This window comes from Mastigoproctus giganteus, chromosome 7, assembly GCF_048544385.1.
Source record: "Mastigoproctus giganteus isolate SK-2022 chromosome 7, ASM4854438v1, whole genome shotgun sequence".
NCBI lineage: Eukaryota > Metazoa > Arthropoda > Arachnida > Uropygi > Thelyphonidae > Mastigoproctus > Mastigoproctus giganteus.
The window spans coordinates 169,612,053-169,639,208 of NC_143581.1; the positions used below are offsets into that span (position 1 = coordinate 169,612,053).

The window sequence follows — 27,156 nt, forward strand, 5'->3', positions numbered from 1 at the left end:
ATTTATGTACTTTTTTACAAGCCAAAGTCCCAGGACACCGTCCACCCAACAGTGATCCTGGCACATTGACTTATATATTCTGAACGCTAATATTGCCTTCCGGCAGTAAATACAAATACATTTCCTCATCAGAGGTCTTGTATCAATACGATTAATACCAAGGAGGCAACTATATACAGTGGTAGTACACTTATTACATTACATATTTATTCTCAACCGGCAAGTCCTTTCCTTCTGCGGAAAGCCCTTAGTACACTCATAAATGTAAAAATCACACCAAATAATGCAATAATACCACGAACGATCACGAAAGACTGTGCAGTAAAGACCGCCTTACGCCTGCTCAATAGGCTGCGCATACATGTTAGTAACACGATCATGTATGCTTACATGTATGAACATGTAAGCATAATTTCATAGGGTAGAACCATGCGAAAGCTTTGAAATCTTTTTACATTTGTAGTATTTTATACAAGCACTTGAGATATTACAAATTATGATCAGTATTGTTAGAATATAAAATTAAGAAAATTGTAAACTGTTATTAAATATATTAAATTTTATTGTATTTACAAGAAATAAAAATAAATTTTGACTTAAAATTAAAAATTACCGAAAAAACCCACATAATGAGATATTTTTGTGAAAAAAACCTATCAACCCAGATGACAACCAAAAAACCCAGATCTGGGTGGAAAAACCCAGGAGTGGGAGCCCTGCGTGTAGCCAAAAGTAGGTAAATCCACAGGTTAGCCGTATGTATTGATACCTTTCCTATATGCATTTTTTTTTTTTTTAAACATCGAAGAATTCTGATGGAAACTTGAAATGTCATAATAACGTTATGACTACTTTTCGTTCACTGTATAAGTGAACGAAAAGTATGAATAAACGTCACTTTGCAGAAGTGATGAAACAAACTGTAAATTCTGTTCCCTCGCCTAATTGCCTAACTAAACTAGCCATCGGCCCTCTTACTACTCCCGTCCTCTGCAGGTGGACTTGGCGGTACGGTAGTTTCACCACTTAGTGAAGATAGCTGCCTTTTACTTCTTACACAAACCGCTGCCGCACACGACCTATACGACATCTGATACGGTTTAGACCTACTTTTAAACAAATTTGTACCGTGAATCAGCAGGGGACATGCTCTATTTGATTTCAGGCGTGGAAGTAAAGTGGATAACAGGCAAATAGAGCATACACCAAATGAACTTAGAATTTTAAGAAAAGCCTTTTTTTATATATAATAATAATAAAGATCGATTTATTACCAACTGGTGATTAGCCCTGTGTCAGTCAGGTGGCTAGAAGGATATACATCGATTTAAGAATAGTAAAAGAATTTAGGTATAATACACGATGTATAACAGGTCATCAGAAATGCCCCTTTTTTATAACCGTATTATAATATTAATTATTAAATCATAAAAAAATATTAAATTATCTGTAAGATTGTACTTTTAGTAATATAAAAAAAGTTTTTATAATAATTGATTTAGATAATAACAGTTGCCATAATTTTTAAATGAATTATAATTCGGTTATTCTCAAGTGTTTATCTCCATTCATCGGCTACGATGAATCGGTGCCTGTGGCCGCGCCATATCTTCGTTACGCCTCTGCAGGTCATACAGTTAAAATTGGAGGAAATTCAATTGATAATTTCTAGGTATATTTACAAAGCTAATTACAAATAATTATTATAACAGTTTTGCCTTTAAGTTAAAATTTAAGCTTAAGTGAACACCAGAATCACGTTAAAAAGGCACCATTCATTTCTGAAGATTTCGAGATTTGCAGCTAACGCAGCGAAACTGTACGCTAACGACGGTAACAACCAGTCTCTACACTTGGGGGGGGGGGGGGGGGGCTGCGTATGAGAAAGCACTGACTAAGAGAGCAAAGAATGAGGATAAGGAATTTTTCATGTATGTGAATACAATGAAGAAAAAAGCGAATCAGATTGGACCTTTGTGCACTGGGTGTGAGAAAGTCTTAGACAACCCAGCTGATGTGGATGAATTGAACGTTGTACTTTGCATCTATCTTTACTGGCGAAAGACCCTTCATCCTGAGAAGAGGCTGTATGACTGAGGCTGAGCTATATGAAGTTAGTGATGTCGTAATTACAGATGATTGTTTATTTGAAAAACGTTTGAGCATAATGGCAAGTAAGGCTCCCGGAGTTGATGGCATATACCGTGTTGTTTTGAGAGAGAGATGGCCAGAGGGTGTATTGAACCGTTGAGGATAATTATGAGGGCATCTTTGAACTTTGGGGAGATTCCTTTGGATTAGAGAAGTGCTACTGTATTGTTAATACATAAACGCGGTTCTAGGAGTGAAATTGTTGGTAACTACAGACAGGTTAGTCTGACTTCAGCGTTAGGGAAAATCTTAGAGGCAGTGATTAAGAGTGCAATACAGGGACATTTAGATAGATATGGCATTCTGAAGGATACACAGCATGGCTTTGTTAAGGGTAAATCATACTTAACTAACTTAGTAGGCCATTTTGACACAGTTGCTCATGAGCTTGATTTAGGGAACAGTTTCGATATAGTTTATTTGGATTTTAGCAAAGCATTTGACTGGGTCCCTCATGAGAGGTTACTGTATAAGCTTGAACAGGTTGGGGTTACTGGTATTATTGATGCCCGGCAGCCACCCAGAAATCTATCCTAAGATGGATTGCTGGGTGGCTGCAGGGCAGAATTCAGAGGGTTGTGATTAATGGATATTCTTCAGATTGGTGTAATGTCAGGATCGTGGTGCCTCAAGGATTGGTCTTTGGATCATGTTGTTTCTCATTTTCAAAATGACATCGACGAACCGATAGAAGGGGTGATGTCAACATTTTCAGACGATGTAAAGATTGATACAGTCACTAATGATCAGTACCAAGCAGCGCACCTTCAGGATGACGTGAACAGACTTCAAAAATGGTCAGAGAAATGGCAACTACGTTTTTATCCTGCTAAATGCAAGTTTTTACACTTGGGGAAGAGCAACCCACTATAAATTAATTATACACTTGGCGTCCTATTGATGATTTATCGAACGCTATCCTGTAGAGATAGAGATGTCATAATCACACTGTACAAATTTGTATAAGGCAATTGTAAGACCACATTTGGAATACTTCGTTCAAGTTTGGAGGCCTCATCTGAAAAAAGACATCGAGGTTCTTGAAAGGGTCCAAAGACGGGCAACCCCGGAGCTGCTTTACTATCAACACTATGTTCTAAAGAATTCCAGAACTAGGGGTCATAAATTCAAATTACAGGGCTTGAAGTTTAGATTAGATTGCAGGAAGTTTTCTTCTAACCAGAGAGTCGTTGATAACTGAAACAAGTTGCCCTCGCAGGTAGTCGAGGCTGACAGTTTGAATAAATTCAGAGGTCAACTGGATACTTACTTGTGTGAGGAGAGAAGCATATAATTTGTGTTTTCGTATCTATTTGGGTTTTTTTGTCAGTGCAGCAAAAGCCTGTGGCTTCCTCGCACTATATGGCGAATACTATTACTGACATAGTTTCCATGGAGAAAAATCTAAGAAACATCTGCATGACATTGATAGTAACTGGAGTAAAGAAAACTTACGCTTGTTAAAGTTTTGAAATGAAAACAGGGACAGAAAAAAAAAAAAAATGCATTCATGTCTTCCACGATGTACTTTATTTTTGCCGTAATGATATATTCTTATTTCTTTAGGAAATGAACCTGTGAGTAGACTGAAAGACCAAAACCCGAGATTATGGACTTATGCTGATGATAGAGGAATTAAAGATGCCATTCTTACTCTGAGCCATGTGACACACGGCGATCGTAATCTGTATACATGCCATGCAGAGAATTCGCTAGGAATGGATGAAAGTTCAGTCCTCGTTACAATTCGTGGTGAGACAGCTTCATACAAATAGTAATATTCCTTTTATTTTTTATTTTTTATTATTGTTTTTTCTTTCTTTCTTTCTCTCTCTCTCTGTCTCTCATCTAGATCAGCTAAAGGCTTCATGAATTACAGTATTTCCATTTCAACGCTACACTTTGCTGCCTTCTTCAAGACCGGCTATTCTTAATATGTATAGGGTGGTCATAATTAAAGTTCCCATGCAGTAAGGCATTCGCCAATCTTAGGAACAGGTGAGTTGCATTCACATTCAGAATCTACATATTTCAAATAATAATAAGTAAGTTTATTTATTGACTAAATCGTATATATACGTGATTCCGTAAACAGATACCCAGATTAATCTAACAATGCATTATCTAAACAAGTGACTAAATATAGAAATACAAAGTACAGCTGCATTACAAAATTAAGCTAAAATAAAAAAAAATTAAATAAATAAATTTAAAAATTTTCAAAAATAATAATAAAATTTAAAAAAATAATAAACTAACTAACTAAATAAATACCCACAAGTCAAACGTATCAGAAAATAGGACCGATAGGAATTAGAACACAAGATTACAATACAAATTGAGCAGCACATGATATAACGTCAGCATACTAGGCTCGGTACCTACACACCTGTCCTTTGCATACAGAACGATAGGCCAAGATGTTATCTCAATATGACTTATCAATAGATCATAGGTCAATGTCGATGTTGAGCGAGTTGAGAGTGTCCAGAGTTACATTTGGGAAGTGTCTATTGATACTGTGTAACCTCTGGAGCTTCGAGCACAAGGACGGGCTACTGTGGAGGTGTCTTCCTGGTAAACGCCAACCAACCGTGTTCCAGATATTCATGTAATCATGCACAGATGAAAGAATGCCTTTATGTTTAGCACATGGGCTCTGTGGACTGTGGGCGTGTATTGAAGGTTGGAGCAGAGTGAAGATTTGGATGTCGTGTAGATCTGGTAAGACCATAAGTTGGCTCACTTGAGACCCAGAATTCAAGACCCCATAGTTTCTTGAGGTTGGTGGGAGGTGCGGCAGACCATACTTCCACAGCATATGAGAGCACACTACTGAAATAGGTTGCGAGGTATTTCTTGATTCTTTGTTTATTGTGAGTTTTGCACAAATCTATTTTCATTCCCCAGAATGCTCTGAAGCCTTTGAAATACTGAGCTTGGATTTGTTGTTTATAGGTGATGTTCGCATCAAGGATTACCCCTAGGAATTTGACACTGTCTGAGTCAGAACATTTCCGGCTAATTCCGGAAGTGAGGGTGATTCAGTATCAGCAGACGTCATCCGACTTGGAGTAAAGATGAGATAGCTTTACTTCTCTAGGTTGACTGACAGGCCAAAAAATTTAGCATACTCGCAGAATGTACTGTATTAAGATAGCAGTTTACAATTTAACATAAATGATGGAAAAGAGAAGGAAAAATGCAAAAACATGCAAAATGCATGTTTTTGCATACGTCCGATAGATTTAGAACAATAAAAGGTATCGCGCTCTGCACTTGGAAAACGTTATCGCTCAGCAATAATTTATTTTGATATAAAGGATTGTTCGTTGTTTGCGAAATTATTCTATTAAAATGGTAGGGGTGTTGCCATCTCAAGTCGTGACAGAATTACTTTTCAGTGCTCCATCTATTAGTGCTCATAATGCGCTGGTAAACTAGAGGAAATTACCGAAACAAGGTTTCGTTAATTTATACTAATTCCAACCAGAAATAAATAAAATAAAATAATAATCAAGCCCAGTAAATAAACCTTTATTTAGATTAAAATTTTAAATTGATTACGTACAAAATAACTATTTATAGTGAAATATAAAAAATTAAAAACATCACAGCGCATAGCCCTCAACGATTCTTAATCGTTGAAGGCTATGCGCTGATCCCTTGCAACAAAAAGACTTATCCGTCTTTTTGTTGCAAGAGGTTGTATACATTGCTATCAGGATCTCTGTTCAAATCCTCTTCCGAAAGGATTTGAACAGAGATCTCCAAGATTCAAATCATGATCATATTTTAACTAAATAAAATGGGAATTCAAACTACTTTTTTTTTTTAAATAATCTTTATTCCTGCGTTCATTATATGTGCATAAAATTTCGGTCGTTTCACAAGTAAAAGTTGTCGGAAATAGAGGTAAGTGACTTGTCCCTTTTTAAACCGACATTACTGAATATGCAAAAGAGAAGGAAATATGCAGTTCAAACGGATGTTAATAATAATAATAATAATTATTATTATTATTATTATTATTATTATTTGTGTTTGTAAATTTCGACTTATCGAGGTAAACGGTCACAAATCAATGGGGGAGGTGACGCCATGATTTCCATCTCTCCACTGGAGATTTTACCGCTAATGACACATTATCTCATTTCATTAATAATAAAAGGATTGATATTACATGAAAAAATAAATAAACTAACTCAACAAAAAAGATGGGCTGTTGGAAACATAATAATACGTGTAATTGCTATTACGACAACAAATAAAGCAGGGATATAAAGAATACTGAATTAGAATGAAGCATGTAGTTGTTTTATGGCCTTCAAGTAAGAGCGCATGCTCCAGTGGAAGTCGCCGAGGGATGTCAACGCTCTTGGTAAATTGTCGTTAGCGTACACCACTCATGTTCATTGCGTAGCAAGCATGCTAGCTAATCTCCTAAAGAGAACTGATGCTGGCAGATGCGGGGAAGAAGAAGCAGAAAGAACTGGAGCTGTGGAAATAATGGATGCATGGCAGTGGCGTCGGAATAGATTTTTGCAATGGGGAGGGTCTCAGTTGAGGAATTTTCTTTTTAAATACGTTATTGCCATTATTAATGGTGGAAGACGCCTTGGTTTTAGTGTTCCTATACCTTTTCAAATAAATTATCCACGCTGTTTCCTATATATTTGTAGAGAAATCTTTAAGAAACAAGCCTGTTGTGGGACCCCATTATTTAAAACTTGTATATACTGGAAAATATTTGGGTTACACAGTTAAGCAGTGTACACACAATCCAAGTAAGCAGAACAGTTCCACATTATGGAAATATGAAGGAATATAGAAGAGATGAGTAATGTAGGTTAGTGCAAATGCATCATTTTAACATAGCTATCTACCAAAGTAGTTAAATTAATTAATTAGGCATCGTTTTGGTTATATATCTCATATTGTGACTGCCTTCACAACGAGTTGCCATAGTATTGTGCTACCTCGAATAAATAACACTTCACCAGTGGAGAAGACTATTGTTATTTATTCTCAGCGGATACCACCACCACCCAGACGGCACCGTTTCAAAGCTTGTTGATTTCTCTTCTGTGGGTGGGCAGGTACCCTGGTGTTGCAATAGTGACAACCCAGTTATGAAGTATAACTTCACAATATGAGAGATGCCTGATGATGTGTAGTGATATAGACTATAAAGAATTTAAGGGCAAAGGCCTCATGATACGAGGTAGAATGATTAATATGTAGGTTAGTGTAAATGCATCATTTTAACATTGTGAAGGCAGTCACAATGAGATATAACCAAAACGATGCCAATTTAATTAATTAATGTAACTACTTTGGTAGATAGCTATCACCAAACTAACTGGGTTGTCACTATTGAAACACCAGGGTACCTGCCCACCCACCGAAGAGAAGCCAACAAGCTTTGAAACGATGTCGTCTGGGTACCCAGACAGCACCATTTCAAAGCTGAGTTGGCTTCCACTGAGAATAAATAACAATAGTTCTTCTTCACTGGTGAAGTGTTATTTATTCGAGGTAGTACAATACCATGGCAACTCGTTATGAGATATAACCAAAACGATGACAATTTAATTAATTTATTTATTTAACTACTTTGGTAGATAGCTATATTAAAATGATGCATTTGCACTAACCTACATATTAGTCATTCTGCCTTGTAGCACGAGGCCTTTGCCCTTAAATACTTTATAGAAGAGATGAGTTTAACATGGTATTTGAATCTATAGAAGTTAAATTATTCCGGTGAAGTTTTTATCTGTTTTGGATCTAATACGTTTTTTGGAGGCGGGGGAGGAGGGCGAACTAATATTCTAAAGAAATAATTAGGTGGCTGACGGATGACCCGCCGTGTCTGTTCTATAGCACTTCCTCTTGCAGAAGAATGAATACAGTCACTGACATTGTATAAAAAGATGTCAAAATTCGCTCACAGTTATTACCTATATATTTATTGTGCTTAAATAGGGCAGTTTTCACATCGTTTTGCTCATTAGCAAGAAAAGCAGTTTAAAAAAGTTGTGATGAAAAAAAAAAATAAATAAATAACACCCTAAGATAAAAAAAAAAGAATCTGTCGATTGGCTTTACAAGATTTCAGAACTTTTGAAAACATAACAGACAGTTTAGAAACGACTAAAGTTAACATTACTGCTAGAACATTAAGGGAAAAACAATAAGGGAAAAAATTCGGAATTACTGTATATTAAATGCGAAAAGCAAATACCAATCCGAGATTTTCGAACAGAAATTGCCGTCGTTGATCCTACTGTCTGGTATACAAGGCGAGTCCATCTTACAGCAGGATGGTGCACTTTGCCACACGGCCAAAACCAACACGAAATGGCTGAAAGACCATAACACAAATGTGTCACCATAATATATCCGGCCAGATAATAGTCCGGACGCAAATTCAATTGAAAATTTGTGGTCAAGGCCGAAATACTAGCAGTAAAAGGAAACTGACCATTCAGGATTGTTTCAGAGTCATCGCATCTGAAAACTCAGATATGTCAAGACAGATTGAAGTTGTTTAAAAAGCAAGAGGTTTCCCAACAGAATACCAAGTGTGCCAATAAAGTTCCCTGACTGGTGCTGTTGACGTAATTTTCCATGAGTATGAACATAAACGGAAGTGGTATGTTGTAGTTCAAACTTTCGCCAACAGATGGTTGTACAGGGATTGTTCAGACAGACAGGCTGCAAGTAATAACCAGTTTCGTTAGTAGCGTTAACATTCCGTATCACGATTTTGCGATGGAACAACGAAAAAATATCAAATTTTGCTTTAAACTGGATGGAAAAATCCGCAGCACAAACATATGAAATGTCAAAAACTGTTTATGGTGATGAAACGTTAAGTCGCACTCATATAAGCGTGAGGATGTTCGTGACGACCCAAGAAATGGGCGTTCTTCTACTTCTCGAAATGAGGGCAGAATTGCAAAAGTTAGAAAAATTGTGGAAAGAGATCGTCGTTTGACCATCAGAATGATGGCTGATGAGTTGGATATGAATAAGGAGACGATTCGTCAAATTCTGCATAAAGATTTAAGGAAAAGGAAGGTCTGTATACAAAGTTTCTGCCGCATAACCGCACGGATGAACAGAAGCAACGAATAGTGTTATCATGCGAAGACTTTCTAGACCTGTCAAGACAACCATAATTTCTTTGACTATATTGGCACTGGAGATGAGCGTTGGGTATTTCAGTACAACCCAGAGATGAAGGTTCAGAGCACGCAGTGGACTTCAAAATTATCACCAAAGCCCAAAACGTTTTGTTGACAAGTCCAGAATCAATAAGATGCTGATCATGTTTTTTGACAAACAGGTTTTGATTCACAAAGAATTTTACCTAAAGGCGACGAAGACAATGCTGCATTCTACATACAGGTGCTTCAAAGACTATTGAAATGCATTTCCCGGATGAATCCGCAATTTCGAGAGAAAAGCAGCCGGCTCTTGTTGTGCGACAATACCCCCCACCCATTCCGCACGTTATGAGGATATTTCTGATGAAACATGGCATTGTACAGATCAATCATCCATCCTACTATCCCTACCTAGGACCAGCGGACTTCTTCCTCTTTCCTAAACTGAAAACTGCCCTCAAAAGGAAAGAGATTTCTGGACATTAAGGACAAAAAAAAAAAAAAACTTCCAAACTAAACGTCATCTCTTTGAACGCCTTCGCTGACTCTTTTCAGAAACTTTTAGAACGGTGCAATAAGTGCATTCAATCACGTGGTGATTATTTTGAATATAAGTAAAACCGTTTTTGAGCTCTTTCATGGTCTTTTTATTGCACCAGTCAGGGAACTTTAATGCCACACCCTGTATTACTATAAATAAATATTTACATTTAATAACTGAATTGAGAGAATTTATGATTTCCCGTAATTTTGATTTTACACATTTTAAAGAGATTTTGTGATTGTCCCCACTTATTTTAAAAAAGAGATTTGTGAAATTGCAATTTACATGACACTTTTCTTTCAAAATGAAATAAACAACTTCACTGCCTTCAAATATTTTGAATTCAAAATTAAGACAGTAAACATTATCCACAGTATAAATGAGATCTGTATACTTTTTGAAACGTAGTCAGAATTAAGTTCACTACTGTACATTGTTAGACATTTTCCACTGAAAATCATAAATTGATAGACTATCTCAATTTTTTTGTCCACCCGCCTTGTTACCGCGAGTGATAACGAAGGAGTCATAAAAAGCTTCGGAACATTTGCCATCTAATTAACTTAGTTAATTAAATTATTCGAATTTAATATGAAACAACAGCGAGATGCAACAACAGTGTACTTTTTTTGAAAAGCTATCTCTATGTTCATTATGATGTCCATCAGCACATTTATGATTACTGAACACTCTTTAAATGAAGTTCATGGGATTACAACTTAACACACAAGATGATCAAAACTACTCAACTTCCTTTACTGTTTTGCTGCAGGAGCAATAAAAAATATACATATTCAAGAATACGACCGATACTGGGAATCACAGCTCTAAGGGAATATGCTTAATTATACCTGGAGAAAGAAGGCTCCATTACCGATCGTCCGGTTCAGTAAAATTGCTTTCACACAGGACTATATGTACTAGGCCAGTGCTTTCCATATTTTAATGCTAACATACTATGTGCCAAAAGTAATTCGACACTCCCAACCAGAAATTTTAATTATTCGATGTGCCATCCTTCTTGTTCCTTATTTTTAAGCTGACAGTAAAGTGCAATGGTACGTACCTTTCTTTGTTTCGGACCAAAAACATGAAGACAAAAGTAAGAGAGCGAGAAGACAGAGGTACTAAGTACAAGCTTAATCAAGGCCATGTGAAATCGACTACGTCAATTATTGGCATCAGAGAGAAAGAAAGAAAGACAGTGCCAGAACTTATCCATCGTCCAGCATAAAGCCTAGGAACTAAGAAATATCATGTTTTTACTCAATAATTATATTTTAATAATCAATTACATAAGTTTATACAGTGAAAGGAAGTTAGCATGAAAACAATAATAACATGATACCATTATACCTAAGTTACCCAAATCCTTGTGTGTATTGTGTCTGTAGAAGTGTGTGTGGGTCCGTGGCCGATTTGCATGCTGTTCAGGCTAAAAAAACCCTACTCCCACCGCCTGAGATCAGCTGACTATAGCCTCGATTGAAGAGGACTTTAGAAATTCCTCCAGTCTCCGAGAGAAATTGAACCCAAACCTCTCCACGATAGTATAGTGGTGAACCACTATACTATCGTGGAGGACCGCACTAAATTATAGTATTCACTGAAGATAAGAGCATCGAAACGAAGCGCTGTGGTAAAGTATTTCTTGAATCATGATTATTCAATGGAGCGCATATCGAACACTTCTGCTCTACTGAACATCTTTTTTGCAGATTATAAAATAAAAAAAATAACTTTGTCGATTATTTTGTGCATTGTTGGGTAATTTATTCAGAACAAATTTTTGAAATATATACGCATGTGATCAGAAATGAACAGATCATTTCTGATCACCTTTGTGCATATTTTAATATTTTTATTTAATTTTTATTTTTTCATTATGTAAAGTTACGTTTGATACAGTAAACCCTTGATTTTACGGACTAATAGGTGTGAAGGTTTGTCCGTTAAATTGAAAGTTATTTTTCGATTTTCAATTATTCTGCATATTTGTATTAGAAAACTAAAAGTTATAAACAATTAAAATCATGCTTCTATTCATCTTAAATTTATTGGTTGTTACATATATAGTACATAATTAGTAAAAGATAATTTACTGTGACCGTATAATGGTATTCTGGTGTCAGTCAAATTTTTTCCACCCGAAAATCCGAAGTTCATTAAATCGAGGTCTGTAAAATCGAAAATTTACCGTATTTATACCTAACCATTTACTGCAATATTTTCGTAAACAAGTTTTTCTTTAGGAGTAAACATTACGAATATATTCCTTAAATAATAATTGTCCTTTCATGGAAGAAGAATATGCATAATCCATTTGTAATTTCTGCACTTTAAAGATTCCCTGTGGAAGCGGACTCATCAATGGCAAAGAAGCTGATCAAGCATTCTTAAACATCTTTAAGAAAAATCAAAATGCCTCGATGCCGGCCAATATTTCTAATAGGCTGGAGATTTTTTTTTTTAATTTGGTATTCAGAATAATACCTGTATAGATATCATCATGAAAAACAGGAAGTTTTTGAGGATGCGCCTATTTGCGAAACAAAATAACAGCTGTTTAAATCAGGTGAGCGATTTCAACTTTTTATCATTTTTTTTTTAAAAATTATATATATTTACATATGTATATAGTAGGCCATATGCCATTTTACCGAAAAAATTATTTAAATATTGAAGTCAATTTTATTCCACGTTTATTTATTAATATTATACATGCATTATGTTAGCGCAAGTGTATCATTTCTACACTCGGCCAACTATTAAGTACATCTCATATTGTAAATACCTTCACAACGAGTTACCATGATATTGCACTACCTCGAATGGGTAGCACTTCACCAATGGAGAAGACTACTATTACTTATTCTCGGCGGATACCACCATCCAGACGGCACTGGATGGTGGTATCCGCCGTCTGGATGGTGGTATCCAGACGGCGGATACCACCGTCTGGATGGTATCCGCCGGTGGTATCCGCCGAGAATGATCTTAATTATCTTGGTATGGGATAAAATACTCTGTTATCCACATACTGTCCCTATTAGACTTAGGAAAGCAAAAAAAGGTGTAGGAAAGTGATAGTAGGAGAGGAAGAAGAAGAAATTCCGTCGAAAGAGGAAAGGGACAGTTACTCTTTCAATCCACACCACTCAAAAACTCCTCGAATAGGCAACGTTTCCCCAGTAAGAAAGACTGTTGTTACCTACTCTTGGAAACTCCGGGCAGTATCAGGATCCCCTTGGTGACCGTTTCAACGCTATTTGTCCCTTTTACGGTGGGTTGGTAGGTACCCTTGTGATGCAATGATGACAACCCAGTTGCGAAGTATAACTCCACAATATGACAGATGACTGGTGGTGTGCAGGTAATTAAGATCATAGAGCACTTTAGGGCTATAAGCTTCAGGTTGCGAAATAATTAACGGACATGTAAATTAATGCAAGTGCATCATTTCTACACCCAGCCAACTACTAAGTAACTACTTAAATAATGCCATTTCCTAGTTTCCTAGTTACTAGTTGGCTGCGTGTAGAAATTATGTACTTGCGCTAACTTACATGTCAGTTAATTATTTTGCAACCTGAAGCTTATAGCCCTAAAGTACTCTATTATATTATGTATAATATTGCTATTACACCCCTATATTAATATTATATTATATTTAATATTAATATTACTAACGACATGATAGTAATATAGGGACAATAAAAAGGTCGGAAACCTAAATTACCGGAACTTACCTCAGAGGGAAGTTCCGGTAATTACTGGCAATGATGCAAGGTATCAAAGCTTATACAGCATTATTGTATTTATTTTATCAGCCAAAAAAAAAAAAAAAAAAAAAAACCCTACCTCATCCTCCCATTCTATATAATACAGTAATATATATTCTTCCTTAAATTAATTGAAACTAACCGCTTCCACGACATCAGGGGCTCACATCTGGTGGGACTCAGGGTCCTGAGCTGGATATCATTATTCTTCTCTTTCTTGGTGATTCCCTTCTACTCTCTCTCTCTCTCTCTCTCTCTCTCTCTCTCTCTCTCTCTCTCTCTCTCTCTCTCTCTCTCTCTCTCAGGGTAACTCTGAATTTTTTTTTAGCTGGTGCAGCATAAGCCTCAGGCTTCCTTGCACTGTATGGCTAGTAATAAATCAAATGGTAGTTTCCTAACAATCAATTACTCTTTGGCTGGAAGCAAATTTTCGCACATCTATCCTTCCGCCATCCTTTTTCAATATGAGTTTGTCGCCTGTTGTAAATTGTCTGAGAAATAATTAGAATACTGTCATCATTAAGTGTACTCAATCCATTTAAAGCTTTAAACACTTCCATCACGACGCTCCTCCCAAGATTTCGAGCACTGCAATTTACAGAACTTCAGTCTTTTGTGACGTGACTATCCCATTCTGCTCTTGACTAATCTGGTTGCTCTTCTTTACGCCTGCTACAAGAGATCCACATCTTTCTTAAAATGAGGCTTTCAGACCTGCATTCAGTACTCAAAGTGTGACCTGACCATTGCTTTGTATAATGGGACAATCACCTCTTTTTCCCTGCTGGCGAATTATTGTTATTTTATTATTATTATTAATAATAATAGTCATATGGTACAAGGAAGCCTGAGGCTTATGCTGCACCAGGAAAAAAAAAAGTTCCCGTGTTACCCTGAGAGAGAGAGAGAGAGAGAGAGAGAGAGAGAGAGAGAGAGAGAGAGAGAGAGAGAGAGAGAGAGAGAGAGAGAGAGAGTCAAAAGTAGAAGGTAATCACCAAGAAAGAGAAGAATGATGATATCCAGCTCAGGACCCTGGGTGTGTGTGCCAAGCCCATACTCACCAGATGTGAGCCTCCGGGGTTAAATTTCTTCTATATCACTGACAGAACCCCATGAGCTGTTTTGGCAGCCTGTCTATACTGTTCAAAGACTTCATATCAGATTGTATAATTACCTCTAAGTAACTTGAGTTCCCCACAACCTTGCATGTAGTACAACCTGATTGACATGTTGTTCTGGTATTAGTGCTGCCCATATGAAGTATCATGTATTTACCAATATGAAACATGAATTGCCACTTCTCATCTTATCTGCTTGCCTAATTTGTCTAGGTCTTCTTGAATTTTCTGAATTTCTTGCTGAATTTCTGCCAACCTTTGTATAATCTGCGAACTTAGACAATAAGGTTGATATACCTTGATAAGCTTGATATGCCAGGGGCGAAAGTTGATGACGTTGTAGTGCAGATATCATCTTTTAAGGGCACAAAATGTGATATTGTTGTACAAGTTGGCACTAATGACCTTAGGAGTAAGAGACCTGCAGAGTTATTTAACAAGTACAGGTCAATGCTGAAAAAAAACTCGCAAGTTAGGGTTAAATTTGAAAATGTCTGCCATTCTGCCCAGACACGATAGGAGGGAGTATATGATGAGATCTTTATCAATAAATTCGGCCCTGAAGAGATTGTGCAAGGCTCATGGGGTAGAATTTTTTTCAGCGTGGTCTGTGCTTGCTAACAGGAGAAACTGCTTTTACAGGGATGGGATACACTTCAACAAAAATGGTGCAAAAAAATTTGTTGATGCTATCGAGGCAGTGTTAGGTGGTTCGGAAAACTGCTAGCTTGGAGGATTCACAGACTAAAAGATTAACAGTAGCCGCAGGCAGAGGTGAAAGTGATTCTTGCACTGTTTCTATTGTAATGAGCAGCAGCCTAGAGCGCAACTTGCTGAGTATTTCAAGGGCTGCTGGGAGTCATTATGGAACAAGTAAATACATGGGCTGTGTTAGAGTAACTAAGAGGAAGAACAGGTGCATGTATACTTGCATGTACACGAATGCTAGAAGTATAGTAAATAAATTTAATGAATTTGAAGTGCTGATCAAGGCATCAAAGGCAGATATTGTTGGGATATCAGAGACACGGTGTCACACAGATATAACCAATGTAGAATTGGAATTTGGGGAGTACAATGTGTACAGAAATGATAGACAGGGGAGGAAGGGAGGAGGGGTTATGCTGTTAGTTAAGAAACACATAAAATCTAAGGAGGTGCATCTAGTTGACAAGGGTGAACAGTGAAATGTTGAGTCTGTTTGGTGTGACATAAACTGAGAAAATGAGAGTAGGAGTTTGTTATAGGCCTAATGACTCTGAGTACAACGAACAGTTGTGCAGAGAAATAGTGGGCCAGTTAATCAGAATGGCGTGTAATGGGGGAATTTTAACTTTCCAGATATTGACTGAAACTTGTGGGTTAGCCACTCTCAGCAAGACTTTTGTGGATTTATTGGAGGATTGTTTTCTATAGCAACATGTTCGAGGAGCAACCAGAAGGAGTAATACTCTAGATCTGATTATCAGTAGTGATTATTCATGCATTAAGAATTTGCAAATAAAGGAACCACTAGGTGACAGTGATTACAGTGTACTGATGTGGGATTTACTTAAAGGTATAACTACAAATGGGGGGGTAAAGGGAAGGGTTTTTGTTTTCGTAAAGGTGACTACAGTGGTCTCAGGCAGTTTTTAAATTCTGTATAGTGGGATCAACTGATCATATTATCAAAAGCAAATTCTAAATGGAAGGCATTGAAGGAATTAATCATAGAAGCTACTAGGCTCTTCATACGAATTAGAAATACTGTTCAGGGTTCAGGTCTAAATGGATGTCAGATGAACTAATGAGACTCGTGGAAGAGAATAAAAATGCATGGAACGCATATAAATTATCAGGCGATACAGAAGCCTATGGCAGATATAAGCTACTCTGTAATCAAGTCACAAAGAAAGTTTGAAGGCAAAGGCAGATTACGAGAAATCTTTGGCAAAGGATGAAAAGAAAAAGAGCAAAGAGTTCTTTACTTATGTAAACTGTAGAAGGAAGGGGATGAATCAGATAGGTCCACTTAACATAGATAATTCGACTATTGATGATCCTGCTCAAGTAGCTGATAAACTGAATGAGTATTTTGCATCTACATTCACACATAAGGAGTTATTCAAGGAGGGGAATGCCAGAGGTTTATCAAACTCAAACAGGGAGCAAAGTAATTTTGTAATAACTGAGAGCAAAGTGAAGGAGAAACACACTGGTGTGAAAAATTTAAGGACCAGCCAGGTTTTCACCTGTAGCTTCTCATAGGAGTGGCCTGGATATGGGTGGGAAAAGCATACCAAAGGAACCTCGTAAGGTACAGAAATTATGAAGGAAACAACACTGACACAACAATGGAAACAAAACGGTACAGTGAGACTTTATTCAAAAATGGCAACATAGCATCTGTATCATGGCAGCACTGGCTGCCATGATACAGATGCGTCACTGCCAAAGGTGGAACAAAGGGAGGAGGTGGTCCTCAGTAGGAGATATGGCCACCCCTAATATCGATACAGGCTTTGCACCGCCTGTCCATACTTAGAACAATGCTGTTGATAAGTTTTTGAGGTAACATCGTCCATTCCTCTTACAGCGCCATCTTCAGCTAGTGAACATTTTCTGGTGCGTGTGGAACGGCCCCTAGGCAACTCTCAAGAGCGTCCCATATGTGTTCAATGAGATTTAGATCTACGGAACGGGCAGGCCAATTCATACGAACAATGTTCTCACTTTCCAAAAGCATATCAACAGCTGCAGTGCGATGGGGTGTGTCGATATCATCCATAAACAAGAACTCGAGGGCAGTGGCACCTTGGAACAGACGCACATGGGGAAGGATTACCACAGTACAGTAGCGTGCACCGGTTAGAGTACCACCTTGCAGTATCTGGAGTTGTGTACGTCCATCCAAGATAACGCCTCCCCAGACGAGAACACCTCGACCGCCATATCGATCCCTTTCAGTGATGTTTGTGGGGTGATACCGTGTGCCAATCTCTCGCCAGATTAGCTGATGTCCAGAATCGCTACTGAGACTGAATCTATTCTCATTAGTAAAGAGTACCTTAAGTAAAGATTTTGTGGTTGTAACCTTTAGAAATAGTGTTGGTACTTAAGTTTTGCACACCAGTGCAGTTGAAGTTAAACATAAAAAAGGCACCTGGGATGGATGGAATCTATTCAGTTATATTGAAGGAGGCTGCAAGGGAAGCAAACAAACCCTTAGCCATAATTATGAGAGCATCCGTAGATTCAGAGGAGGTCCCCATGGATTGGCGATGTGCAAATGTATCCCCAATTCACAAAGGGGGTTCAAAGGATGACACAAATAATTATAGACCTGTTAGTTTAACTTCTGTTTCGGGCAAAATAATTGAGTCACTGGTTAAAGAGGTGATACAGGATCACCCAGAGAAGACTGCAGTAATAGTTCAGACACAGCATGGGTTTGTTAAGGCGAAATCTTGTCTGACCGATTTGATTGGATTCTATGACGTGGTCACAAAGGAACTGAATGTCAAAAATAATTTTGATATATTCTTGGATTTCAGGAAAGCTTTTGATACTATTGCATATGGAAGACTGTTGTTGAAATTGGAGCGATATGGCATTAAGGGCAAGTTGCTGCAATGGATAAAGGAATGGTTGAGTGGGAGATGGCAGAGAGTGGTAATAAATGGACATTGCTCTACGCGGATTAATGTTATTAGTGGAGTCCCCCAGGGTTCGGTGCTCGGCCCACTGTTATTTTACGTATTTATCAATGATATCGATGAAGGTATATCAGGCTTAATGTCCAAGTTTGCAAAGTTAACAACCCAGCCAAAGGTTGGCAGGGTTGTTAATGACACTAAAGACAGTATGCTAGTGCAACAGGACTAGAAAAGTTAGGCAGATGGGCTGAAAAGTGGCAACTGAAGTTTAACATTGACAAATGCAAAGTACTGCATATGGGTAGCAGTAACCAAAGAGAAACGTACCAACTGTGTGGTACTACACTCAGGAAGGGAGGTGAAGAATGAAAAAGACCTGGGGGTAATTGTGCAGTCAGATATGAAGTTTCTGAGCAGTGCAGATGGGCTGCCAGAGCGGGTCGTGGATTTTTGTCAATGGTATATAGGAATTTTGATAATAGAGACATGGAGGTGATTATCCCTTTGTACAGGGCAATGATCAGGCTACACCTTGAGTATTGTATACAGATCTGGAGGCCTAATTTTAGAAAGGTTGTAGAGTTGCTAGAACGAGCACATTGAAGGGCAACAAGATTGGTGAGCGTAACAAAGGGGTGCACTTAAGAATAAAGGCTTAAGTTCTGGAAGTTGCAGCATCTGAACACTAGGCACCTGCGAGGTGATCTGATTGAGGTGTACAAGTTCTTGAATGGTTTGAGCAGGCTCAATGCTGACAGGATACTTCCGCTTGCTCAGACTAAGAATCTGAGGGGGCATAGATTCAAATTGAGGAAAGACAATTGTAGAATAGATGTGCGGAAGTTTGTCTTTAGCCAGCGGATAGTTGATTGCTATAACAGACTTCCATCTGTTGTGGAAGTTGATAGCTTAAATAAATTTAAGGCTGAACTAGACAAACATTTGAAGTGACCAGATGGGCGAAATGGGAAGGAGTTTTTTTTTGGGGGTGGATGATATGCTGTATAAGCTTGCTTTCTTGCATCATATGCCTCAACTAATGCTAATGCTAATGCTATGCATGAGAGAGAGAGAGAGAGAGAGAGAGAGAGGTTTCGCATGAACAAACGTTTCCAAACCATCAATTAAATTAGAACAGAAAGAAAATACGTGTAACGTTTACCTATTGCAATCCTTAATTCATAACCCATTTGTTTAAAGTGATTAAGAAAATTTTTTTTTCGTACGTTCCAAATGCGATAATTGTTATTTATAATATACTCCCGTGGAAAAAGTGCAATATTAAAGTTTTTAAATATATATATACAAAATAATTGACTACATACACAGCGAAAATATTCCACAGCATTCATAATCCGTAAAAATAAGAAACTGACAAAACTCTAAACAAATTAGTGGTTTAATATTTTAAAATTAAATAAAAGTATTCAAAAATGGAATATTTATGTACTTCTTGATATACACACCGATGAGCCAAAACATTATGACCAGATTAGTTATGCAAATCGAAGCAACTGCAGGTGAACTACGGCGCGGGCGCGGGTCGGGACACGGTATAAAAAACACCTGATATTGAGCTCCGTTAATCAGTGTTACTCTTCTTCTTCAGATGGGAAAGGCAGCGGACTTAAGCGGGTTTCACAAAGGCCAAATTGTAATGGCCAGACGACTGGGTCAGAGCATATCCAAAAAACCCCAAACTATTATATTTTAGGCCACTCGAATAATTAAATTAATCTGCAGTGCTATGTCTTATGTCTGTTAATTGCGTGTGTTCTATGGTCGATTTGTCTGTTTGCTGGACGAAAAACCCCAGTTTCTGGGCGAAAACCTTGCTATCTACGCCTGAGACCGACTAACTCGGCCACAGAGTTAAAAAAAGTCAAAGTTCCTCGCGTCATCGACGGGATTCGAACCCGGGCCTTTTCCACCCGGTGTGGGGAGGACGGTGACGATACCACTGTGCTACCGCGCAGACCGGTCAGAGTATATCCAAAACAGCACGACTAGTGGGATGCTCACGGTCAGCCGTGGTTAGTATCCACCGAAAGTGGTCCGAGGAGGGAAAACTCACGAACCGCCGGTGAGGCGTTGGACGACCATGGCTCATCGATGCTCGAGGTGAGCGAAGGCTCTCCCGGATGGTCCGTGGCAACAGAATGGCGACTGTGGCACAACTCTCCAGTAATTGGAATACTGGTGACGGTAGTAATGTGTCACAACACACAGTACATCAAACCTTGGTGAAAATGGGCTCGTAATAATGGTGCATATAACAATGTTGCATAAAGAGTTTGGCCAGTGGTTGCTCTGTCCAAAACTCTTAAATAAAAATTCTCTTATATGCCTGATAGATCATGGGTATGAAATACTTGCTCGAGTAACTCAAAAATTTTGTCACACTGTGTGGAAAACGCTTAGATACGAGTTCCGCTATAGATGGGAGGGAATTTTTATGACAATTTTTTTTTTTCATACGGTAGACAAGTTAATCAAGGATAACGTGATTCTGTGTGGGGGGGGTGCACGCGCGCGCTATAGGTGTTTAGTGGTGCATAAGCTGCACTGGCTATAATGCACCTGAAAAAGGAAAATAAGCAGGCTGACCAAAGAATGCACTGCAAGTGAATGAGCTTTCTTCGGCAACCCCTTCCGAGCATGAAATTATTTTTTATATATCGGCCAATTTTATGAGTGCACCTAACCACTCATAACAATTTTATGAGTGGTTATGTGCATGTGTAAGCGCAAAGCAACTAAGGCCATGAAGCGTCAATATACTACGTCTGTAACTGCGCGTATTATTCGGTCTAAGTCTTTTTGTGATATATAGTGCGCATGTAAACCAAAAATGGCGAAGTTTAACTCTGTAATAAGGGCAGAACTTCAGGTATATGAGTATTTACCGGGGAGCTGCGCGACAGTCGCCCTTCTGTTGCCACATACCATCCGGGAGAGCTTCATATGGATATTATTTATTGATTACTAAATTATTTAACTTGCCATTAAATTTACCATTCCTTCAAATGAACTTTAATATTGTCTATTAAAATTAGTATAAAAATTGCGTATTAACTTTTTAATTGTCCAATTCAATTAATTTCATATCCAACAACATTGATACTTAAATGTAAGTAAGATTATTAAAAACGCTCAAAATGATTAAAATATGAACTCTGTGTAATTACCACATTTACTTGTTCTGCTGTTTTTGCATTCACTGAAAAAGAGCCAACAGAAGTACGACAAAACGTTAGAGAATAACCTCTAGTCATTTAAGAAATTGAAAACAGATTACACTCCACGCAGGTTGAAGCGCACATTTTGTCACTATTTTGCATTTTTCTGTCTATTTTTCCTTCTGAACCGAGCTTCGGAGGGGGGGGGGGAAGAGAACCATGCTACTGAGCTGACTGCCTCAGCACAGTTGGGAAGAAAGCCCATAAAAATTTCTCTCCTCAGGGTCTAACTCTCAAGAGTCCCAAACTGTGCGCCGCGGGAGATTTTGAATTTTCGAGGGAAACACAGCGATACTCGACATCTGCCGGACACCGCGCGAACTACTAGCTCGAGGGTAGTTCATAGTCTGAACATTACTTATTATGTCGTTTGGACCTAACTACTTAATAAACGGAACTGTTAGGTATTTCTTTTGGCCTAGGGGCACCATGAAAAAATTACTGAGACACTAAGGGCGCCGTGAACGGAAAAAGTATAGAACCTTCAGTGGTTATTTTTTAATTTAAAAAAATTTTTTTTTGTAGTTGTTGGCGCATCGGCTTCTGTGGCCATAATGCACTTCCCAAGGATTTTGCAGTAGGTTGATCCAAGCCCGAGGCGGAATTCGAACCCGCGACCTTTGGGTTGCCAGGCAGGCACTTTTTACCCACCCGGCTAGCCCGGTCGGCATTCAGTGGTTATAAACGGTGTTTATAAACCGTTCACACTGGTTATAAACGGTGTTTATAACCAGTGTGCCGCTTGTGAGGGATTTCATGAGTGCGAAATATCTTTTTGTTATGCAGAATATACAGTAATTTGGAACTGCATGTCATAAATTCTATTGTGGGTTCCTGGCAAAAAAAAGAATCAAAAATGTTTTTATGAATTTTCTTTATGAAGCGGGTTAACTTTTAAGAAAATCGATATTAAAGTTTTGCGATGTCATTCGAGTATCACAGAAATAGATATAAAATCACAATTACTTATAATGCAGTAATTAACGGAAAACGCAAATCGTAACAATCGATTTGAATTTAGAAAATAAGATTTACTTCAAAAAACAATCGCTATATATGATTTACAGAATATCGCTTAACACATTTAGTTGATTGGACAAAGGTGCGTGAAGATTTCAGCAAAAACTCGCACTGTGTGATAATGCAATTATTATTCACAATGGAAGGCAACATGGGAAGCATTTGCAATGGGTTATGAAAAGTTGATAGGCCTCCTTAGCCTAGTGGTGAGAAGCGGGAGTGTATTAGCACACGCTCTTGGAGTAGGCTGGGGTTCAAACCCATGACTGCTAAATACAATCAATCTGCCAACCCGCACTGGACCAGCGTTATTTCCCAGCGTGGCATATTGCCACGCTGGGAAATGGACCATAATCTATGGTCCATTTCCCTCGACATGAATTGTTGAAGGAAATTGACCATAACATGAATTAAAAATTGAAAAAAAAAATGCACAATTGAATCTCTGAAGCTTAATTCCAGTTTTTTCCTGTATGCGCTTATCTCTCTATACAAAAGTTTTTATCCTAGTGATATTTATTCGAGCCAATGTGAAAAGAGGGCGGGGCATCACGTCACTTATACGAGCCATAACTGCCTTCATAACGTTCAACAACCTCGTGCATGTGGTTCACTGTCTAATACATGACCACGACCGGCATAATTTAATATTCCATTGTAATTTTAGCCCTTGAAGGAACCCGATATAGTTAGTATATTTGTAAAATAGTTTAGTGTTTTGTAAATATTTTAAATATTTGCATAGTTTGTAAATATTTTAAATATTTGCACAGTTTGTAAATATTTATTCCTACTCTTTCGGATGCAACGATATTGCCCATGCATTACATAGGTCATTTCCTGATTAGATATCGATCAGTACGTTTTGACAGGTGGTCTGTAATCCGTGATGTTTAGTTTGCTAATTATACATATTAATGCAGTAATTAACACAATGCTGCGACTTAGATGGGCAATCACCGATTCTGAGAGAAAACGATGCTGTCATGAGTCTTCACGAAAATAAAGAGAGAAACATGCCGAAAGGTTACGAACTAATCATAGAATAAGTTCGATGACGACGAAACAAGTGGAAAATCAATGCTACAGGAAGCAGGTTGCTAATATGGACGAAAAACAGGCCGAAACTCAGTGAACCGTTAAACGGCTCAGACGTAATGTAATATCTTCACAAGATCCTGTTAACAAAGAAACCACTGAAGTATCATATTGCGATTTAGGTGATATGGTAGATGAATGTCAACATTGCGGCAGATTATCTTATCACGGCAAACTTGGAAGAGCGACACATTCGTGTTGTCACGGAGGGAAGGTAGATTTGCCGATGGCAGATACCTATCCAGACGCTTTAAACACTTTGTTTGACAACACGGAAAAAGGGAGACACTTCTGTGGAAACGTTCGAGTCTACAACAATCTTTATGCTTTCGCATCTTTTAATGCTGAAAACACGAGCGTTCAAGGTGGCGGCGGCCCTTATACGAAGCGAATACGAGGAGCTGACATGCTGAAAGAAAAGACGAGTTTAATGTCTGTTAGAGGTGTTACACAATTCGGATAAATCTACTTTTATCACGACGAAGAAGCGTTGATGGAACGAGCTAAAAGAGTGAATAGACTGATGTTGACTCGAACGTTTTTTCGTTTGAGTCCACATCAGGGGGGTTGGCGAACGAAGCGAGCAGGCGGAGGAGCCCCCTAGTTAATATTAAGGTAGTTCTGCATATCTACAAATAAATTTTATTTACAGGAAGACAAATAACTTATGCTGAAACCTTTAGCCTTCATGAGCCACTACTCTCTGTGGAACACTGTCCACAGAGAGTAGTGGCTCATGAAGTTTTATATAAATGACCTCTGACATTTTCCGCCATTCGGCCTTCAAAGCGGCAACAAGTTCAGCTCTGTGTTTTGGAGTAGTCTTTCCTCGCCCGACGATCTAATTCACACCTGAATTCTTTGTAGGATTCAGGTATAAAGATTCTAGATTGTCCACACCATCTTTTCGATGCTCATGTTCTCAAACATTCCATTACTCAGCAATTTGACATGGAGCTTCCTGCTTATAGAGATACGCCGTGAACGTGGGGAATACATGATTGTCCAGGATGTCTACTAGACCCTTAGCATTCACAGTTCTGTTCAAAACAACGAATGGTTCCGCGCTAAACCAAGAAAAATAGTCCCAGACTATTACACTGCTTCTGCCAAACTGCACTGGGATGACACAGTCAGGCAGACAGCTTTCTGTGGGTATCCATTACTCTCAGGCACGACCGACAGACAAGAAGACCATGTACCGTGACTCGCTACTGCAAATCGCTATTTTCATGTTTTAGATAAATAACAGATCAATCTTTTCGCGATGTATTGTCATGTGTAAAATGTTAATCTTTCAATTACAGTTCATGATAATTTAATTAATATTCTGTGGGTATCTGTACTAGTTTCAAAGAAATGTTTTCGAAAGTAGTGCAATACCAGGGCAACTCGTTTTGAAGGGAAAGATTTTCTATTGTTCGGGTACACATTTTTCTTATCCTAATTACTTAATTCCCGTTCACATTAATACGGCCATAGTAATAGTAGTTGTTGTTGTTGGGTTTAAGAGAATCGGCGACTAAGGCCATGTTGCTCGTGTATATTTTCTGTAAACTGTGTGTTCTGAGGTCGCTTTTCTGTTTGCCGGACAAAAAACCCCAGTTTCCGGAAGAGTCTGTGCGTTTAGGTAGCACAGTGGTATCGTCACCGTCCTCCCCACATCGGGTGGAAAAGGCCCGGGTTCGAATCCCGTCGATGACACGAGGAACTTTAATGGGCCTTTTTCACTCCGTGGCTGAGTTAGTCGTTCTCAGGCGTAAATAGCAAGGTTTCTCCCCAGACCTGAGGTTTTTTTCGTCCAGCAAACAGGCAAATCGACTAGAGAACACACGCAATTTATAGAAAAATAAATATGGCTAGATGTAATCATTTACAGGGGAACCTAATATCATAAAAACAAAAAAAACAAAAAAAAAGTTTTCGGAAGAAATCCATGCTACCCTTGCCTGAGATCGACTAACTCAGCCACGTTGTGAAAAACACCCATAAAATTTCTTCTTTCATCACCGGGATTCGAACTCGAGTGTTTTCACACTGTGTGGGGGATAACAGTGATCCTACCAGCTGTGCTACTCACGAGGACAGTCAGTGTAGTGGTAAGGGGGATATTTCATTGTTGTCAATTTAGAGAGAGAGAGAGAGAGAGAGTTCGCTATATAAAAAAGTAGTTTTAGTACTTCATAACTTGCAGTTCTTGTGAGTCCTCAATCTGGGACAGGTAGTGAATTCCATACACTATCTCCAGAAACTGTGAATATCTGGTGACTTTATACTACAAATTTAAGTTGCTTATTTCTCTTTGATACTGAGTATAGAAATAAATAAATAATAATAATAATAATAATAGATCTACAAAGTCAATCCGACAGCGACAAACTTCCTACAAGCAACCATGGCGAAATGGAGTACCACCCTCAAGGTCGAGAACATCAGACCAATCCCCATCAGAAGAGGGAACCAGACCAACCAGACTGAACCCTATCAGAAGAGGAATCCTTCAGGGAGATACCAAGAGCCCACTGTGGTTCTGTCTGGCACTTAACCCGCTGTCCACAATGCTCAACAACAGCAAGAATGGATATAACCTCAAAGAAGGAAGGAAAAACCTGTACACCGTTTCCCAACTGATGTACTGTACATCCATGACATCAAGCTCTAGGCGGCAACAGAGAAGCAAGTACTACGGATAACCGAAGAATTCGACAAAAAAATCAGAATGGAATTTGAACTGAACAAATGCACGACCCACGGATTAAACTAGGGGAACTTAGTCAAGCGAACAGACTAGTAAACAGATCGAAGCCATGACACGGGGAGAGACCTAAAAATACCTGGGGATGATGCAGGCTCAATAGAGCACAAGGAAATCAAGGCCTGCCTGACCGAAAAATGCCATTAAAGACTCAGAAGTCTGCTCAAAGTAAAACTGAACGACGGGAACACAGTTAAAACCATAAATACCTCTGTAGCCTGATTGCTAACATACTCCTTCTTCAGGATCATAGATTGGACTAACACCGAGTTGCAGAATATCATGAGACAGACAAAGGCAATGGTGACCAAGAGCGGCCAATACCACCCGAAGTCAGCCGTGAGGAGACTAATAATAGCTCAGAAAGAAGGAGAAAGGAGCTTGATTGACCTCATTGAGCAAGAGAAGAGATCAATAGTTTACCTGAAAGATTATTTAAATAAAATATATTATATCAGGGTCACCGAGAAAGTCATTTCAACTGTCCATGTGTATTGTGTCTAAATTTCGTGTTCCCTGGTCGATTTGTCTGCTTTGCTGGACGAAAAAACTTCAATTTTTTCTCGGAAGGGGGAAATCTTGACATCTACGCCTGAGACCGACTAACTCAGCCACGAAGTGAAAAAAAGTCCATAA

At 38.4% G+C, this 27,156-nt stretch overlaps 1 protein-coding gene across 1 annotated transcript in view; it reads left to right on the plus strand.

Annotated features, from left to right (window-relative positions):
- The window catches only part of LOC150083325 (basigin-like), a 218,123-nt gene that overhangs the window by 38,022 nt on the left and 152,945 nt on the right, over window positions 1–27,156 (plus strand). Inside the window, exon 6 of the mRNA XM_090377977.1 lies at window positions 3,718–3,903. Coding sequence (XP_090234103.1) covers window positions 3,718–3,903 — 186 coding nt within the window. The remainder of the gene's footprint in view (window positions 1–3,717; window positions 3,904–27,156) is intronic.